This window comes from Drosophila gunungcola, unplaced genomic scaffold (assembly GCF_025200985.1).
Source record: "Drosophila gunungcola strain Sukarami unplaced genomic scaffold, Dgunungcola_SK_2 000161F, whole genome shotgun sequence".
In the NCBI taxonomy this organism is placed as follows: Eukaryota; Metazoa; Arthropoda; class Insecta; order Diptera; family Drosophilidae; genus Drosophila; species Drosophila gunungcola.
The window spans coordinates 28,125-49,014 of NW_026453322.1; the positions used below are offsets into that span (position 1 = coordinate 28,125).

Consider the following 20,890-nt stretch of genomic DNA (forward strand, 5'->3'; position numbering starts at 1 on the left):
GTCGTCCGATTCGGCTCGATCCGACTTATATACTTCCTGCAACAGGAAGCCAACTTTTGGGAAAGTTTCAAGCAGATAGCTTTAACACTGAGAGACTAGTTTGCGTAGAAACGGACGGGCGGACGAACGGTCGGACAGACGGACATGGCCAGATCGACTCTCCTAGTAATACTGATCAAGAATGTGTATATTTTAAAGAGTCGGAAATTTCTCCTCCGCGTTGCAATCTTCTGACTGAAATTATAATAACCTCTGCAAGGGTATACAAAAATCGATTATTTATGGAAGACACTTTGATTTAAGTATTTAACCAATCAATTTTGTTATTGAGGTATTTGAGGTTTAACTTTGTAGCACTAAAAATTTATAATATCCAAAATACAATACTTTCGCTTTGTAACGACCCTGTTTCGGGAGGCGGTATAGCTCGCCGTGGCCAGGGTTCGAGACAGAAATTTATTTCCTCTTTAGATCAAGTTACCTCCCTTTCCCCAAAGAATAGCACCAATCTAACGCTACAGAGTATGCTTATATTTGACAATACGGTTGGTTTTGGCTACGTTTCTAATTATAATCGGGTCGGAGCAATGGGAGGGCGGAGTGTGGTACTGCTTACTGAGTTGACGTCGGCGCTGCTGAAGGGTCGAGTGCAGGACTGCTTGCTGAGTGATACCGACGCTGCGGAGGGGCCGAGTATATCACTGCTGGCTGAGTGGTTTCGTCGCTGCTGGAGGGCCGAGTGTTTAGGTATGAGTTGTACTTAGTTTTAAGAGTTGTTGTGACGGTGGGCCGTCACAGTTTATATTAAAACTTTGAAATGTGATATGAGATTTTTATTATAAAACTAAATAATCTTTAAATTTTTGTGCCATTTAGAATAAATAATCCAATACAAAAACCCAAGCATTTGAGCTCAGAGCCACCACAAATAGGCCAGACAGCGTATTCAGAGACTGCTTCTATATCTAAGAAATACCTCACTGGAGACACCAAAAAGCCGCGGCCATAAATACTTTTAGTTGTTATATTTGGAAGTTGATGCACTATGGTCAGTACAAACAAGTGGCCCTTACGACACCAAGCAATGCTTGTTACGCGCGGACCCCAAGGGGTTGCTCAAAACGAGATCGCCAGATGTGAAAGAAGACAGACAAGCAATGGAACGGACCAACAAGTTCAAAATACATACGAAACAAAATACTACACCCAAAAAAATTTGAGCACGAAAAAGCCAAGAGCAAGTCTGCTCTATTTCAGTATTTTTACTTCTCACTTTATCGAGAAGAAACGTTCTTGAAATCGAAAAGAAATGGTTCTTTTTGTTCTCGTTTCGCTGGTCGAGAAGAAAAAATTAGGAACTCGAGAATAAAAGATCTTGAACCTGAGATGAAATTAGTCTAAAGCTTAAGAAAAATTGAAAGAGATACAAATTGGGAGAGAAGTTCTCTCTCAAGTTGTTTGGAAAGTTACCGAAGTACGTTTCGGGCCTCGTTGTTTCCCTTTAAAATTTTCGCCCGGGTTAAAGTTTTGTCTTTGATTGAGCGTATAGAAGTGGAACCATGGACATCATAGAAGATGACCGATTGTTTGACCTATTGGTCGAATTTAAGTGTTTGGAGCCCCAGCGATAATTTCACAGTAAGTAAATAATATTTGATTAAATGAAAATTTAGTTTTGAAATTCGAATATATAAATTGTTAAACTGTTTAAGAATTTTTTATAAGATTAAAATATATTTAACTATATAATTTCAAATGTAAAATGTATAAAAAAATAAATAAAAGAAGAAAAAACAAAAACCACAAAAATGTAATAGTTTTTGGGATCTGGCATTTTACTTGAAAAAAAACCGTTCTCAACAGTTTCTATTTCAGTATTTCCGTGCTCAATAATGAGCCAAGAATGTATTTACTGATATCAAGAAGACATTTTCCTAGATCAAGACTGCTTTTTTAAGACTGATTATTCTTGCTTTGAGAATAGGTCTTCTGGTTCTGAGAACGAATAGGTTCTTGAGTCCAAGTATATGCGCTTTCGTTTTCAAGAGTAAATCATTTTTGATTTTGAGAACGATTTACTCTCAAAGCCGAAAAGACATATTTTAAAATCGAGTATGTTCAGTCTTGTCAATGTCAGACCACAGGACAATTTTGTTTGAAGTAGCCTTCAAAACAAAAAGATGTAACCCTAAAAGAAACCCCAGAAAAACAAACTGGGACAAATTCAGGTCAACTCTAGAGCTCAATCTTTCCAACGAACCGTCAGGATACCCTAGACATCCCTTGGAATTAGACAGAGCGGTAGACAACCTGGGCCACAAGATAGTAAATGCCTTTGAAGACAGTTGTCCTCTAGGTAGACAGAGGCGGGAAACAGACGCACCATGGTGGAATGCTAGTCTCGAACGACTACGAGTAACCACTCGGAAGCTTTTCAACAAACCAAAAACTGATAGAAACTGGGAACTATACAGGCAAAGCCTGACGCTCTACAACAAAGAGATCAGGAAGGCCAAACGGAAAAACTATAGGAACTTCTGTGAGGCAATAAGTAACGTCAACGAGGGCGCGAGACTGCAAAAAGCAATGGCTAAAAGTGCAGCGGATAGTAATTTAGCCCTGAGGAAAGGGAATAACACCTTCACCTCCACGGATCGGGAGAAATTAGAATTGCTATTTGACACGCATTTCCCGGGGAATACTCCCACTATGGGAAACGCAAGGCGTGATCAACATAGAACCCCTAGGACAGTAGCCAGTGACTGGGCAACAGCCAAATCTATAGTTACGCCCGAGAAACTCAAATGGGCTATTGGAACCTTCCAACCATTTAAATCACCGGGATTAGACATGATCTCTCCAGCTTTCTTACAGCAGGGGCAGGAACTACTCCTAACCCGCCTAAGAAGACTAATGGTGAGCAGCCTAGCCCTTGGGTATATCCCAAGTGCATGGTGCAGCGCTAGGGTGGTCTTCATCCCCAAGATCGGGAAGAAAGACATCACCAGCCCAAAGTCCTTCAGACCTATCAGCTTAACTTCGTTTTGTCTTAAAACGCTGGAAAAACTGGTAGACTACAACATCAGAATTACAGCTCTCAGAGACTGTCCGCTGCAAAACACACAGCATGCATATAGAGCAGGCCGTTCAACAGACACTGCACTTTATCAACTATGTCGCACCCTAGAAGGGGCAATCGACAGCAAAGAAATAGCTATATGTGCCTTTCTAGACATAGAGGGAGCCTTCGACAACACATCACATGATGCAGTTCGAGCTGCCCTGTCCAGAAGGAACATAGACACTACTACGAGCAAATGGATTGGCAACCTACTTGAATCCAGGCAAGCAACATGTACACTGGGTTCGGAAAGAGTGACAATTGCTACCAGCAAAGGCTGCCCGCAAGGAGGAGTACTGTCCCCTCTGCTATGGAGTCTGCTAGTAGATGACCTTCTCAGCAAACTTGCTGGAAAAGGAATTCAATGTCAGGGATACGCCGATGACATCGTGATAATCGCCAGAGGCAAATTTGAAGCGACACTCTGCGACATCGTCCAACTCGGACTAAGGACAACGCTAGACTGGTGCAGGGAGGTTGGACTCAACTTAAATCCTGCTAAAACAGTCATCGTTCCTTTCACAAGGAAGTACAAACTACAGAGAATGAGACAAATCTCACTGCTAGGAACTCCTATAGAAACTAGCCGAGAGGTTAAATATCTAGGAATCACGTTAGATAGTAAACTGACTTCGCTTCCCATGTCCAAAAGACATTGGAAAAGTGTTACAGAGCACTCTATACCTGTCGGAAAATTGCTGGGAAATCCTGGGGAACCAGGCCTCAGATAATACGATGGCTATACTTAATGATCGTGAGACCAATCCTCACGTACGGAGCACTTGCATGGGGCAAACGAGCTAAGCTCATCAGCATGCAAAACCAGCTAGGAAAACTACAAAGACTTGCCTGCGTGTGCATGACAGGGGCAATGAGAACCTGTCCTGCAGCTGCCTTAGAAGTTTTGATGGAGCTAACACCACTCCACTATGTGATTGATATCCAACGCAAAGCTACACTCCTGAGAATAAGCACTAAGGGCACAGGTAGTGGTTGCATTCTAAATAACAGGGATGCGACTAATTTGTTAGGTGAGGTGCCCCTAATACTCCACCCTAGGGATGAAATGACAGCCGAACTAAACTTCGAGCAGAACTTCACAGCACACCTAGGCAATAAGAAAGATTGGACCACACTGTCTGAAGTGCATCCGATGGCTAAACACACCATTGCATGGTACACAGATGGATCCCTGACACAACAAGGCACGGGCCTTGGAGTGGTAGGGCCTCGCATAAAATACCACGAATCCCTTGGCCAATACACCAGCATATTCCAGGCTGAGGTATGTGCCATTGGACGTTGTGCAGAGCTCAACATACAGCGTGGATACAAGGAAAAGGACATATCGATCCTTTCGGACAGCCGAGCAGCAATTACTGCTTTACATAGTAACAAAATCACCTCGAAGCTAGTCCTAGAGGTGAAGAGTAAGCTAAATATACTGGGCAGCCGAAATAGGCTGGCCCTCAGATGGATTCCGGGACATAAGGATATATCCGGAAATGAACTTGCCGATAAAATGGCAAAACTAGGAGCCGAACAGCCCCTGATAGGCCCAGAGCCCTACTGTGGCATAGGGAGGCACACCATAAAAGAATACCTTAGGAAAGAGGAAGGCGCCATGAGACAAGAACACTGGAGAAATACCCCAGGCCTAAGGCAAGCCAAAACTCAAATAAACAACTACAACAAGAAGAGGTTTAAGGAACTTATTCAACTAGGGAAAAATTCACTAAGGATCGTTACCGGATTACTAACCGGGCACTGTAGACTGAAAAGTCACCTAGGTAAGATGGGAATAACCAGCAGTAGAACTTGCAGATTCTGCGACATAGAGGACGAAACCTCTAAACACATCATCGCAGACTGTCCGGCGTTAGCAAGTATAAGATGTAAAATCTTAGGAACAAGAACTCTTACACCTTAACTCCTAGGAAGAATCAACCCATTAAAACTCCTCGACTTTATTCGAGGAAGTGGGTTGATATCTGAGCTGTAGGCTCTGAATGGGGGTACAATAGATCTTACAGGTCGCGGTACACTGAACACCCCGATATTAATAATAATAATCTGCCGTTAAAACTTAATTATTGAATAACTGTCTGAGTCCCTAGGCAAGCATGTAAAGAAGGGCAGTCACCCTTCCAACGTAAACTTCCTAATTCACCATTGGGAATTCTTCGGCCAGCCGGCCAACAGACAGCAGCCAACAGCCAGCAGTCAGCAGGCAGCAGTGCACCTGACGTCCACTTTCACTGAGGAGACAGGAGAAGCCGCCATTCACCGACACTTATTACTTGACCTCACCATTATACTAATTAGCGCCCAGACGTAAAATACCCGTTAAAATAATAATGAGCACCTCAATCATTATACTCCCCGGCATTTGCATATGTTTAACGTCAAATAAATAAACCAAATAAGTCGCTGTCAGAATAATTTCTGCAGCTCCACTTACATAACTTCGTGTTAATTTAAAAAAAAAAACAAAATATTAATTGATGTACTTATTATTTCTTTGACGATTTAAATTGTCGATTTTTTATTATATTTGTTTCTGTGTTTTGTTTGCATTTTTAATTGGTAAAGATAAAAATATATCAACCAAATAGATTTCTCAGTGCGGAATATCTCATACATTACGACCATAAATAAAATGCAAATATTAAACAAATTAATTGGGAATTTATTAAAATAATTTTATTGACGACGGTACTGTATCATCAAATTATGGGCATTTATTTCAGCCCTTTTGTGTTGTTGTATATTTAGCCTATTCCTAAAATTCTTTGTATAAGCCTCTCAACAATCTTTGGGTTTTTTATTGCTTCCCCACCCCACTCCCCGCGCCGTTACTCGAATCCGAAACCGCGACGTTTATATTCCAATTCTGTTTAGCTTCGCTTCTTTGTATACCATATCGGCAGCTCAACCGCCACGATCCCTTGGCTATAGCAATTTTGCTTATATAAAGCTGCTTAGTCATGCAACTCTTTGTTGGTTGAACTTAGCATAGCTCCCCATTCCTAACTTATAGGAATATAATACAAGAAAGCGACACAGAGTCGGACAGTGAGAAGCTTCATATTGCTTCAACACCAATACGAGCAGCCACTAGTGCCCGTTCAAATACAAATATGGCTATAGGCGCAGAACAGCTCAATGCTGTCATTCAGGCTGCCATTAACAATGCCTTAAGAGAAAAAGCTGTCGAAGACCTGCGCAGAGAAAATGAATTGCGCGGAACTATAGAAAATTTGGCCGGTGAGTTGGCGGCTGCACAGATTGCGCCCACAACTGTAGAAACCTCTCAGGTACAGATCTACGAGCCCGTAGATATTGCAGGCAACGTAGAGTGCAACGAGCCGCTGGACGCGGTCAAGTGTCTGCCCGAGTTCACGGAGGCACAAGAAACATATGTTTCCTGGCGGCAAACAGCAAAGCGTCATACCGCATATTTAGGGATCGTGTTAATAGCTCGCGCCATTATCAGGCGGCTGTTATCACAAGGAGTAAAATTAAGGGCCCTGCCGAGGAGTTCTGTCCTCGTTTGGCACGGGGTTAAATTTCCATGCGATTATAAATCTGTTGGATTTTACATACAGTGATAAGCGACCGATGCATGTTATCGAGCAGGAAATGGGTACCCTTAGGCAGGGAAATCTCTCCCTTCTGCAGTATAACGATGAGGTTGAGAAAAAGCTCACCTTCATCACAAATAAGGCTACCATGTCGTACGACGCTTTGGCGGCAAAGGTCTTATGCGACAAATTCCGGAATGATGCCCGCCGAGTTTTAATCTAGGGAGCTGGTAAGAATCTATGCTACGCAAATCAGCAAAAAATTCAAACACACGATATCGACCCATTGGTGTCCAAGATGCTTAAGCCATTTCAGGCCCCGGCATACCAAAACAGAAAGCCGGCCGTCTCCGATCGATCGGACCCGCACAAAAGGCAGAGGGTAAGCCCCGTCGCGCAGAGCGTAGGCAAAACCGAACAGAAGTACTCCGCGCGGCTCGGACGTTATTAATTTTTTAGGGGGAAATCCCGGCTGGCCGTCATCAGACGAAGAGTAGAGGAATAGATATGAAGCTTTTGGTAGATACGGGCGCGTCAAAAAATTTCGTCCTTCCATACGAAGGATTGAAAGGGGTCTGCCCAGTAGAATCGCCATTTACGATACATTCTGTCCATGGCGTCACCAACATCACTAAGAAATGTTTTTTTCCCTGTTCAACTTCAAGGCTACGTTTTTTATTTTACCAGGTTTGTCTTTCTTTGATGCTATCATCGGTCTTGACCTCTTAAAACAGGGAGGGGAATCATTTTGTCTAGCTTTTGGCCACTTCAAATGGGGCTCCGAGGTAGAAAAGTTAGAATTTCAATTGTGCCCCGATGTCAATTTCACCAAAATTGATTGCTCGGACGTACCGCCTCTAGCTAGGGAGGCCTTTATAAAAATGCTCGAATAAAGGAAAAAAGTCTTCACAAAGGCCCTACCTTACAACACGTCGGTGGTAGCTACCATCAGAACTGTTAGTGAGGATCCCATTTATGCCAAGCCTTACCCATACCCAATGGGAGCAGCAGATTTCGTCAACAACAAAATCCAAGGGTTACTAAAAAATGGCATAATCCGAAAGTCTAAGTCCGCCGACAATAACCCAATATGGGTAGAAGATAAAAAGGGCACTGAACCGGAAATTGCGGCTGGTATTGGACTTTCGCAAATTGAACAATAGCTGATCGCTATCCCATGCCAAATATCTCTATGTTACTAGGTAATTTAGGCAAAGCTAAATAGTTCACAACTCTCGATATGAAGTCTGGCTACCACCAGATCACACTGGCAGAGCGTGACCGTGAAAAAACTTACTTTTCCGTTAATGGAGGAAAGTACGAGTTTCGCCGACAGCATATCGAAAGCTGTCCACAGCGTCTCAAACGGACAAGTGGAGCGTTTCACCAGCACTCTGGTGGAGCTTGCCAGATGCCTCAAAATCGACAAAGGCATCAGCGACACCGTAGAGTTGATCCTACTGGCCAAGGCCAAATATAAGTCTATCCATTCGGTCATCGATAAGAGACCAGCCGACGTGGTAGTCACACAATCGAGTAACCCACAATGAGAAATGCAGGATAAGATAAGGCATGCCCAAAATAAGCTGAGAAACAGGGAAAATGCTTCCAGACAGAACAGAGTGTTCAATGTCGGCGACAAAGTCCTTGTGAAATCTAACAGGAGACTAGGCAACAAGCTTTCACCGTTATGCGAGGAGAAAACTGTGGAAGAGGACATCGGGACCACAGTCCCCATTAAGGGGAGGGTGGTCCACAAGGACAGCTTTAGATAGGCGAAGCACAACCATGTTGCCATTCGTCTGATAATTTTTTTCTATTTTTTATCCCTAGCCACTTGGCATAAGATTTTGTCATTATCACGTTTTATTTTATTATTCTTACTCATTACTCATTTACGCGCATTTTGTTTAATTACGCTTATCTGTTATGTTTTGGTGGTGTCTACCCAAATTACATAAAACACTACAATAAATCCAAAGTTACAGGCTCACATCCATTCCTCTGCTATTCCTTTTGACCTTAACATCGGCACACGTCACAGACTACTCGCAGGCCAAGTACATTCCCATCCTTGATGGACGAATTTTAGTATGGGAGCAACCACCATAGGGTAGCTAAGAGTTTAACTTCTTGGGAGAGGCGTTAAAAGTAGTGGCGGGAACGCCAGACGCGGAGGACCTTGAAGAAAATCAAACTTAATGAATTTCAACGTATCAATGCAAACAATACACAGATAAATATTAACAACAAATTACAAGAAAAAATCAATAGTACTCCGACACTGACAGCCAAATTCTGAGGTCGGTTAAAGAATCCCAAATAGACTCGGGACACCTATACGAGATGTTATTGTCTTGGAAAGCTGCAAAATTTATTGCTCGAAATAGCTCTTGCCAAAGTCAATATCGTTAGCCCTAGCATATTAGATCATGCTGACCTGGAAAGTGTGTGGATCTAGGAGCCCACAGATACCCCCATCAAAGATATATTGTCCGTTGCGTCCGTAAAAATATTACAATCCGTTAACATTTTGCATTTCATCATTAAATTTCCAAAAATTAAGTCAGCCTGCGTCAAAATCGCCGTTTTCTCGTGTCACACTCAATACTTAGACTAGTTATAGCGGATTGCAACGGAGAGATCCACACATTTAAAAGCTGCTTCGTGTCACCTGGAGCCACATTTTGCCAACTGGCGCTGAGAAAATCATGCGCCCAGGAACTCCACGCTGAAGGAACTGCGCACTGCGATATCCAACACAGCGATTTGCACCCCGTCACCTACGTGGATGATGGAATCATCATCATAAGCGATCGCCCGGATCGTGTGAGAGTGGACTATGGCACTTACGTCCACCTACGAACAACACACCACATCACCTTCATTGAGTGTGCCACGGTTAACGAGACCCGGTACGTCAATCACGACACGTCCCATAGAAGGGCACCAGGAGTAGCTGCTCGCCCTCCCTGAACATCACCTTGAAACACGATATGCTTAGCCTTCCATACCTTAATCGCTTGAGTGACCGTAACCTGGAGCATATTAAGAAATTCGGGGAGGATATTAACATCTATCGCTCACATTCAGATAGTGCTAGTTGCGGAAGCAATTTGCTGCGCGTTGATCTGCGTCGGCCTCACTTTTCGGAGAGTCACTTAAGCCAGGAGATCCACGACCTAACTAAGGGAGGTGATTGCCCAAATAGGGTCGGCCGAGGGCGGCGTAGTTAACTAAGTTAACAAGGCGACGGCAGTGATTGATCGTCCGACAGCTCGCTCCGGCCAAATTGCTGACACAGCGTCTGGCCGGAAGCTCGTGCATAGCCGGCAAGCATTACCCATTGGAGTGGCCGCTATGGGTTTCATTTATGTTAGCTTTAAGTTCAGTTCAGATTTGATATCCAAAGAATAAAGAGCTACTGCTCGTGTAAAATCAACTCCGACAATCTGTCGTTAAAACTTAATTATTGAATAACTGTCTGAGTCCCTAGGCCAGCAGGAACGCTTTTTGCTTTGGCCAGGAATGTTAACACAAATCCGAAACTTCGTTTCTAACTGTTCAGCGTGTCGCTCAACGAAAAGTTCAAACATCGTGTTGAGACCACCAATGGGTAAGCAATAGTTTCTGAGAAGCCTGTTCAAAAACTTTACATGGATCGATTGGGACCCTACCCGGGTTCCAAGAAGGGACTCATAGGAATTTTATTTATGGTAGATCACTTTACTAGGTTTCACATTTTGCATTCGTGTAAGAAGTTTACTTCTGCAAGGTTCTGCGAGTACTTAAACAATTTTTGTTTTATACATTCGGTGTACCCCAAACATTTTTAACCGCGGCTACTTTAAAGCGTTCTTGACTCGTTTTTGCGTTTCTTACACTTGTACAGCTATATACTCTCCGAGGGCTAACGCAAGTGAGCGCCTGAACAGTTCAATTTTGACAACCATCTCCACCTTAACGAAATAAGTGAATCTTTGAGAGCTTCTGTACACATGTATTCTGGTTACTCGCTCTATTTCTTGTGCTTTGGTCAAAACAAGGTTTCCAACGGAAAACACTACGAACTTTTACGCCAGTTTGATTTGAAGAACATGTTGATTTCAACCCCAGTTTTAATCACCCCAGATTTGCAGAAACAGTTTTCTCTCGATATGCGATGCTAGTCGACATGGACTTGGCTGCGCATTAGAACAGGAGAACAATGATGGTGTAAAAATTCCTATAGCATACATGTCAGTAAAATTATCTAGACCTCAGCGGAATTTTTTCGTAAGTGAATTAAAATGTCTCGTGGTAGTCAAAAGCATTTAGAAATTCCAAGCGTACGTGGAGGGACCAAGATTCATGGTAATTACCCATCACGCTTCGTTATTGTGGTGAATGAAACAAAAAGTTTTATTTGGCAGGCTTTGCTATTCGTTTTCAATGATTTTCTTTTCAAATGAGACACAGAAAAGGTTTACTTAATAGCGTAGCTGATGCTTTGAATGTGTGAATATAGTGATTCAGAACTATTAGTGGATTTAAAATCCGAAGAATTCAGATCTACTGAATACTTGGTCTTAATAAGTCGCGAAGAACAAAATGCATCACGACTGCCAGATATAAAGGTTTCTGATAAGTTTGTATGTAATCGTACCGAGCATGTTAGCGGTGATGAAGTCCAAGAATCCAATGCATGGAATCTTTAAATCCCAACTGGATTAGTTAACAAAGTTTTGCAGAGAGCACATAATCCACCGGTTTCGGCTCATCGCTGGGGCTTTTATTTATGTTAGATATCCCTACTGGGTTCCAATTTTTGCATCCCCTCAAGAAGTTTACATTTGCTAGGATCTGCAAGTACTGAGAAAATTTTTGTTTTATACATTTGGTGTACCCTGAACAGTTTTAACGACAATGGCTGCAGATTTTGAATCTATAGCCATCTCATTTTCTCGCTCGCATTCCTTTCCAGTTTTTGCACTGAAACACGCGGTGTAAAACAAGAGATAAAGACGGCATAGTAATATCAGGCTATTTAACCATTGCGTTAGTGTGGTGAATTTTAGTCTTCTTCTGCCATTCGGTAATTTCAATTCAACACAAAGCGCAGAGCAGACGTGATTGAGAAGCGTACAGTTCCTTCGTTTGAGATAAATTACAAAATTCGCTTACTTTGCAAAGTTTTCATTAAGGTCACGAAGAGCTTGGTGTGACGTCGTATACCGCGCGTCACCAGTCAACGCCGCCTGCTGCCATGGGTGAACTACAGGTGTTTGGCAGGTTTCTTCGTGCAATTAGCGTCCGATTCATCGATTAGTGTTGCAAGTTCTTAGCAAAAAAGGAATCGTTCACCGACGTCTGCGCCAGTGCGATTTTAACCTGACTTCACCCACATGCACAAAACAACGTTCACCAGAAATATTGCAAGCAGCGGTACACCAGCATACTTACGAGAGTCAACAACAGCCGAAACAATTCAAGTGTTGCTGCGAAATCCACTTGTGTCAAACCGACCCTCTGGCGAGACATTTAACCTCTGAGGCGAGCGGAAAGGAGTCCACGGACACCGTTAGTCACCACAATCGGACCGCGCCACACGCGTCCTCACATACCTATCGAATCGGGGCACGTTTCTTTTTTTTATACCATATTGGTGACGTTTAATTTCCGAGTTTGAGTGGACAGTATTATTTTTATTTTAACCAGACGGTTTCTGCGTGTCCGACATGTTTGGCTGTAATCTTATCACTTAAAAATCTTAAGAGTGTGGCGCAGCACAAATGGTATATGACACTAAAAAATACCAAAACTTAAGTTGAATAGAAATATATGAATTCAAAATAACGGCTGCAAGCGTTCATCACCATCCCGGGCCGCCCTGAAACACGGTGCGTACAAATCCATCTGGTCCAGGATGAGCTTCTAACACATGGGCTAGTTGCCAAGCTGCTGGTGGAAGATTTGAGTCCTTTACAAGGACGACGTTGTCCACTGAAATGTTGCGTTCCTTGCTGTTCCACTTGTGACGTTGCTGTAGCGATGTTAAGTATTCCTGGTGCCAGCGTTTCCAAAATCCTTGATACATGGATTGCAAATGTTGCCAATAGTCCATGCGATTGATTTGCAAATGAGTTAGATCACCCTCTAGTGGGCGTCCAATAAGAAAGTGGGCTGGCGACAAGTATGTGAGTTCAGTGTTAGGTGTATAGCACAACGGTCTTGAGTTCACAACCGCGCTTATCTGGGCGATTAGAGTTTGCATTTGCTCAAAAGTCAAGATCGTCTTTCCCACGACGCGTCGAAGGTGCAATTTCACAGAACGTACCGCTGACTCCCATTTTCCGCCCCAGTGTGGCGAGTGTGGAGGAATGAAATTCCATTTTATGCCATCGGTTGCCAAAGCTTGCGCTTCTGTATTACGATGCTCCTGTGAAGATAAAAGTTGCTGCATTTCATCTAAAGCCCGCTTGGCACCAACAAAATTCGTCCCGTTGTCGCTAAATATTTGAGAACATTTCCCACGCAGGGACGTGAAACGACGAAGACATGCTATGAGAATAAATGGTCCAGCGTAATCGCAGCCTGAGAGCTGGAAGGGAAGTGCTTCTGTAATACGAATCCCCGGTAGATCGGCCATGAATAGTTGTGCTGTTTGATTTCGTTGGCGAAAACATTTGATGCAGGTGTGCACCAGATTCCTTATGAGGTTGCGTGCGCCAAAGACCCAATATTTTTGGCGGATAATGACAAAAAGTGCTGAAACTCCAGGGTGCAGATTTGACGCATGTTCGTGTTCCAAAATCATCCTTGTAATGCTGTGCGATTTGGGAAGCAAAATTGGATGTTTGACATTAGCTGGTAATTGTGAATTATCCAGTCGTCCACCGACTCGAAGAAGGCCATCCTTGCTAATGATCGGTGAAAGCTTGATGAGCTGGGAGCGGCTCTGAAGTGGCTTTTTCTCCATCAATAGATTGTAGTCGTTCTTAAAGCATTTCTGAGCCTCTTGAGGGCAAAGAATGCAAGCATCATGCATCTCCTCAAACGTGAGCCCCTTGCAAATTGTCAGCGTGCCTGACTTAATAGCCTTGATCCTTTGGATGAAGCGTAGGGAGTAAGCTACAATGCGAACCATTTTTGTCCAGAATGAGACCCGCTGAGCCAGTGCTTCGATGGGTGACAATAAGATGACCTCCTGAGTAGTCAGTGCGGTGGTCTTCACCTCTTCTTTACCATGGTTTTCTGAAATAGAAGAACAGAACTTTTGGCAGCTCAACTTAACCTCGAGTTTTTCTTGATCTTGCAGCCATGGAGGACCCATCCACCACAGGTCGGAATGAATGAGTTCTGCAGCCAGCATGCCTCGCGTGGCGCAGTCAGCAGGATTTTCCTTAGTATTTACATGATGCCAGGCATTGCGAGGTATAGTATCGAGTATTTCTGTCGTTCGGTTTGCCACAAATGTTTTGAGCTTCGATGGGGTGAAAGCCATGCCAAAACGATGGTTGAGTGCACCACGCATGTATGACGATGTCCTTGTGTTGATTGAAGAAATGAGTCGACTAAGTAGCAGAGCTCCACACAGCTTGAGGCGTGGTAGTAATTGCTGCTTCAGCGGAGCAACTCTGGTTTTTCCTGCTATGAGTGACACAGAAACAGTACCATTCGCGCGTACTAATCTGCTGTAGACAACTGCCGAATACGCCTTGATAGAAGCATCTGAAAATCCGTGCAGTTCGATGTGATTTTCCTTATTATCAATAAATCTTGGCATACGTAGCTCTTGTAGTGAATTCAAGTCGTTACGGCATTTGTTCCACCATTCAACGATTTTTGGAGCAAGTTCCGTATCCCAGCCGAGATCAAGAAGCCACAATTCTTGAAACAAAATTTTGAATTGTACCACCACTGGCGATAGGACACCCAGCGGGTCAAAGATGCGTGTCGCTTAGAGTTCTTCGGATTTGATGAAAGGCAAACTTTGAATGAGAGCGTATCTTGCTTTGGATCCCAATGGATGCCAAGAACCTTCGCTGTTGAATGGAATCCTTTTCCTTCAGAAGTGAGCGTTGCTTCAGAAATGCGTGGCGAGTTTGAGACCCATTTTCCAAGCTTCATGCCTGGACATTTCATAAGTTTTATTAACTCATTTTGATTGCGAACGAGCTCGTCCTCTGTGTATGCTCCAGTGAGTACGTCGTCCACATAAACCTCCTCCTTTACGACTTTCGCAGCAGTGGGAAATTCGATGGTCGTGAGCTAACTGATCCAAAACTCTTACTGCCAAAAATGGTGCGCTAGACGTGCCGTATGTTACCGTGGACAGTTCATAGTGTTTGATAGGCGAACATTCATCATCTCTCCATACAATTCGCTGGTAGCTACCATGCTTGGCAGCCACAAAGATTTGTCTGTACATTTTGGCGATATCTGCGGAGAAGACGAACTTAAACATTCTAAATCGGATACAAATTGAGAATAAGTTTCGCAGGATACTGGGACCAATGTGTAGCATTCCGTTGGTATCCTTAAATGATCCGTCAAAAACTACCCTTAACTTTTGGGTAATTACTGGATGATGTGGCAAGTAGAAATTTGGTTTCTTATCAATGTCTTCTGGCGATAGTTTTCGCATGTGACCTAAGTTGAGATACTCACGCATAAACTTTACATACTGTGAGCGCAAATTGGGATCTTGCATTAGACGGCGTTCTACTCCCTTGAATCTTGCGAGTGCTCCCTGAAGAGTATCCGAAAACTGCTTATTGGGATCTTTAAACGGAAGTTCGACGATGTAACGCCCCTTGGGGTCCCTTGTGTGTGTGTCTTCAAAAAGTGTTGTTCAACTTCATCGTTCTCTGGTTTGCGTCGAAGTGATGCATCAATGTCAATAGCCGTGTGCATAGTAATGACCCATCCAAATATGGTCGAAATGGCGATGATCTTCCCCTGGCTGTCGAACAGCTTTTTACCAGTGAACACGGTCCAAACGCAATCGCTGCCCAAGAGAATATTTACTGGCGCCAACGATTGATAGTCAGAATCTGCAGATCGAACGCCTTAAGTGCTGAGGCGTTGATATTGTGTCTTGCCAACGTGGAAGTAATTTTGCTGAGTACGTGGGCACCTTCATTGTGTGTTCTGATATTCTTGACTGAATATCCAGTGCGCTGCAGCCTCAAGTTGCCTCAGCCTTGATCGAAGAAATTCCCGACACCAAAATTCGTGATGGCAAGCGCGCCAGGTCGAGCGCCTGCACGCATCGCTCGGAGATGTATGACAGTTCCGACCCACTGTCCAAAAGCACCCGACAGGAAGTGTGTAATCCTTTGGCGTTGCGAACGAGTATTAGAGCTGTGGGCAATGCGCTTTTCCGTAACCCTTGTGGCTGTTTAGTAGTAGCTGATCCGTTGTACGAAGATTCAGCGCATGGAGTGTCTTGTACACGAGCAATGTTGCTGATGGTCACCGCGCTGCTCCTCATCCCTTGAATGTGTCCTGGTTACAGCGGCGTGTGCAGTAGAATCTTCTACGTTTGGTAGAGAGTGGTGATGATTGTGACAAGTTCTGCATGTGAATTTGGATTTACACCTGCGTGACACATGCCCGAACTTCAAGCAATTAGAGCACAAGAATTTAGCTTTAACAAAGGTGCGTCTCTACTCGACTGATAAGTCCATAAGCGTTGGGCAGATAAAGATACATTTACCACAAGCACCTTCCTCCGTTGATACCAAGGCGTGTGACGATCGCTTGGCTTTGTTTTGCTGTGAGCGAACTTGGAAGACTTTGTCAGGCTCACTTTTGCTGAGCTCAAATTCCTCGCAATTACAATGTGACGTGGTCTGTTATAGCGCTCAATCAAGCAATTCCAAGCAGACTCGTAAGCTGCATCCGTAATTGGCATATGACGTATCAAGTCAGCAGCTTCTCCCGTAATGTATGTCTTTAAGTAGTGAAACTTTTGTATCGCTGTCAAATGCTGCTTGCTGTGAATCGTTCTCTCGAAGATGTTCTTGAATGCTGGCCACTCCTTGTAGTCACCAGTAAAAGAATTTGTGTATATTTTTGACAACTCGTTCTGCATTACGTTTGCTGTCGAGTTTGCCCGCAAAAACGTAGTTTGTTGCTCAGCCAAACGTTCATTACGCTCCTGTTGTTGTTGTAGAAAACGAACCAGATTTTCGTTTCCCAACCCTGATGCAATAGATGAGGCTTCATCAAGGTTGCCAGACTGTCTTTCGTTGTTGCTTTCTCCCTCGCTCTCCCTTGCTTGCTCGCAAGCCCGTTTTAGCGAGTGAAATAAGCTGTTTGCTTGCAAGTACTTGTCTTCGTACCGCTCGTTGTCGATGGCTGGATCGACATACCCCTCCTCCTCGTCGTAAAGAGCCATTTTGTCGCTGAGTGTCTCAAATTCCTTCCAAACGGTATCCAATGACACTGTTATTTCGTCCAGTTCCCAGGGTGATCCCGCACGTGGATCTTGTGACGCCGCTAGCAAACGCGTGTTGCTTGCCTTCGCACGGCTCCTTGCTGCCTTCAGTAGTTTTAATTGATCCATGTTAATCAATTACTTTATCTGGCGAAAAGGGTGATGAATTAACACGTTTTATTCCCGAGTTTGAGTGGACTGTATTATTTTTATTTTAACCAGACGGTTTCTGCGTGTCCGACATGTTTGGCTGTAGTCTTATCACTTAAAAATCTCAAGAGTGTGGCGCAGCACAAATGGTATATGACACTAAAAAATACCTAAACTTAAGTTGAATACAAATATATGAATTCAAAAAAACGGCTGCATAGCGATTATCAACATATAAATTTCGCATAAATTTCGTACAAACTAAATAACGTAGATTATCTGATAGGACAAAACATGTAACGCTAAAGGCGAATGTAGCAAGTGTAGGGATAGTGAACTGTTTCCCGAATGCCTTAGTTCTCGTTTATGTTGAAACGAACACGGTGGCGTCAAAATATGTAGACAGGAAATTCAAGGTTCAAAATTCAATTCAAGATTATTTTCAGCTTAAGCCTTCGTCGACAATAACGATGGGCCCAGCGTGCTTGTGGATGAGAGGATTTCACGTGAGTTTTTAAACACGCTTTATTTGATCCGGAGAATTCAGATCTACTGAATACTTAGTCTTAATAAGTCGCGGAGAACAAAATGCATCACGACTGCCAGATATAAGGGTTTCTGATAAGTTTGTATGTAATCGTACCGAGCATGCTAGGGGTGATGAAGTCCAAGAATCCAACGCATGGAAACTTTGGATCCCAACTGGATTAGTTAACAAAGTTTTGCAGAGAGCACATAATCCACCGGATTCGGCTCATCGCTGGAGCTTTTATTTGTGTTAGATATCCCTACTGGGTTCAAATTTTTGCATCCCCTCAAGAAGTTTACAAGTGCATACATATAATTGAACGCTGTTTGTTTATGCCGTATAACAACTGTTTTGCTGACCAGCTTTTGAAAATGAAAACTCTTTAAGCTCATCTCGTTATCCCAAAATTGTGTCCAGCCATTAATTCTAGTATTAGCGGATAGTACCAGGAATAGTTAAATTATTGTAAAGCCGTATAAAATTGGTTATAATCAGTACTTAGTCATTTTTGGTTTTCTGAAAATTTGTTAATCGTATTTCCTAGAAAATAAATGGAAATTATAATGTTGTGAATATTAATATATATAACTAATTAATCACCAGGGGGTCGTCCCGCCAAAGTGATCAAATAAAGGATATGCGATAGATAAATTAAACAAACAACGTCTGAATAAGGGGTGACCATTTAAGGGGTGACCATAAATTTTATTGCTCCCACTGTAAATTCGAGACTAAGCTTTGAAAATTTCGAGATGATTCGAATCACCGGTTAACTGTTATTAATTTTGTTGATTGTTTGTAACAGTGTCAGTATAAGTTTATCAGAGTATCAGTGAGCAACCAAAACGCTAAATATAGAAAATAAGAAAGTCAATTGGTTCCGGTGAAGGTGCGAAAGAAAATTTGTCGAGTATTAGAGGCATGGCATGGTTGTATTCAGGCGTTTTATACGCGTCCAACGGCACCTCAATCATCTCAATCCGATACTCCGTTTAATACTGCGGCATTTTGGAAATGAAAAACGATTAAAGCTAGGGGTACGTGCTATATATTGTTAACCAGGTATTACGATTTTTTGAAAACGTCTGTAACAATTTTTTTTTCGCTTAAAATCATTAGTTCTTTTCTTCTTTCAAGTTCTTTTTAGTTTTAGGTCTTTTTAGAATAATTAACTTTTATTATAAATAACATTTTCCTTTAAAAAATCGCGTTTCGGAGATGTTAAGTGTTTAAAAAATTCAAAAAAGTGTAGATCTTTATTACTATAATTTATGCTTATTTAAATGCGCAGAAATCTATGCGAAGCCAATTTGATTATGAAAAAATTTTATTAGAGCTTTTGAAAGTAAAGTGGAAACATAAGCAACTGTGTTCTTCGGGCTTTCCAATATACACATTAATGTATTTTTATTACTGAATAGCAGTTTTAATTTTATAAAAATCGGATATCGATATTCATTTTATGTTTAAACATAAACACGTATTAATATAACTATATGAGATAAACATAGCAGCAACTTGAGTCTAACACAATTTTATATACACATCACATGTAAAATGACCTCCTGCGAGCGTCACAGAATGTCTTTGACGATAAGTGTTGTCAGGGTAATTGGGATCTCTATTATTGCACTTAAGAATGTTTTCCCAAGTTAGGGATAAACAAATCACTCCGTGGGTTATTAGAAATAAGATAATAGTCCCAAAGATAAGATTTTATAAGCTCTGTGCATGTCACTTAAATATAAATACGATCTGTTACTCATATCATGTAAGGTTACAGTTGTTAGCACTTGTAATCTGTTGAGCCTTCAAAATATTATAACCCAAATGACAAGCTCAGGGCGGTCTCTGGAAGGCCATAGATAAGACTAGAATAAGAATCTCTCCCCAATGTTACTTGCTTACAGAGACATGATGAAATAAAACAGTTGAAAATTAAAACTCAGTAAATGAAGACTTCCTATTAATTGGTCGTTCTTTTCACAGTCGGAACGATTGAATAATTCAGCGGAAAATCATTACTTCATTGTTTTTTAAAAATTACGAATAAAATCGAAATGTGGTTGTTTTTAAGAATATTTAATTTTGGCAATAGCTGTAAGGGTTTATTTACTTCGGCATGCCGAATCTTGCTTCCTTTTTTGTTGTCTAACATTTTCCTCGCCAAATTTGTGATTAATACTTTTTAGGGAAATACCCAGGCAGCGTTAGCTTCTTTAAAACGAAAATTTCAGAGAAATGTGTTATATCTTAAAGGCTAAACACGTAAAAAAAATCGTTAGGTTTGTTTTTAAATAATTTGCAAAAAATTAAAAAAAAACAATTTTGTTTATAAATTTTGATGAGCATTTGACAATACCTTTTTAACGACGTACAGCAGTTATGCACTGTATCCTTACTAGCCTAAAAGTTTAAAAAAGCAAGATTTTTAAAAAAAACTTTTTTTTTAACGACCTTCCAAATACAAGAAACATTATTCCAGGATTCTAAGACAAGTCCTTAAAATTTTTTTGAAACTGACTAACAGACACGCAAATTTTAATTTTGTGTATAACAAAATAATACCTTACGATTGGTTACGATTGGATCATCACAGCAGATTCTCGGCTCTGCGGTTTTATAAAGTAGTCTCCTATGCACAAAAACAATCGGAAAATTGTATGAAAATATTATAACTAAGTTTTATTTCTTAGTTTTTCAATAAATAGTGAAGATTTAATATTTCAGATTTAAAGCTTTGATTTTTTTTTAATCAAATGACTATATCATATAGCATAAAAAAGATATGTAGTTGTTTCAAGAAGAAACAAACATTTTCTTTTTTTTTTTTTATTTTAACAAGAACCTGTTAAAAGGTTATACACAACACACTACTTCCAGAACACACAAAAATACTTGCTACGCCACAGAAACTGAATCATAATTGACTGGAAATTGCACGGATAAAGGGTTAGGCTCCGAATTTGTTTCAAAGAAGTTTCTGAGACACCCGGGAATATGTGCAAAACTCTTTTGCATTATCTTTCCAAATATAAATATGTTAAAGGACACTAAATGCACTTCAGATCTATTTAACAACA

At 41.8% G+C, this 20,890-nt stretch overlaps 1 protein-coding gene across 1 annotated transcript; it reads right to left on the bottom strand.

Annotated features, from left to right (window-relative positions):
* Positions 1–12,556: 12,556 nt before the first annotated feature.
* Positions 12,557–14,470, bottom strand: LOC128265818 (uncharacterized). The gene has a single exon (XM_053002031.1). It carries the CDS (start codon positions 14,468–14,470, stop codon positions 12,557–12,559), a length of 1,914 nt encoding a protein of 637 aa, XP_052857991.1.
* Positions 14,471–20,890: the final 6,420 nt, after the last annotated feature.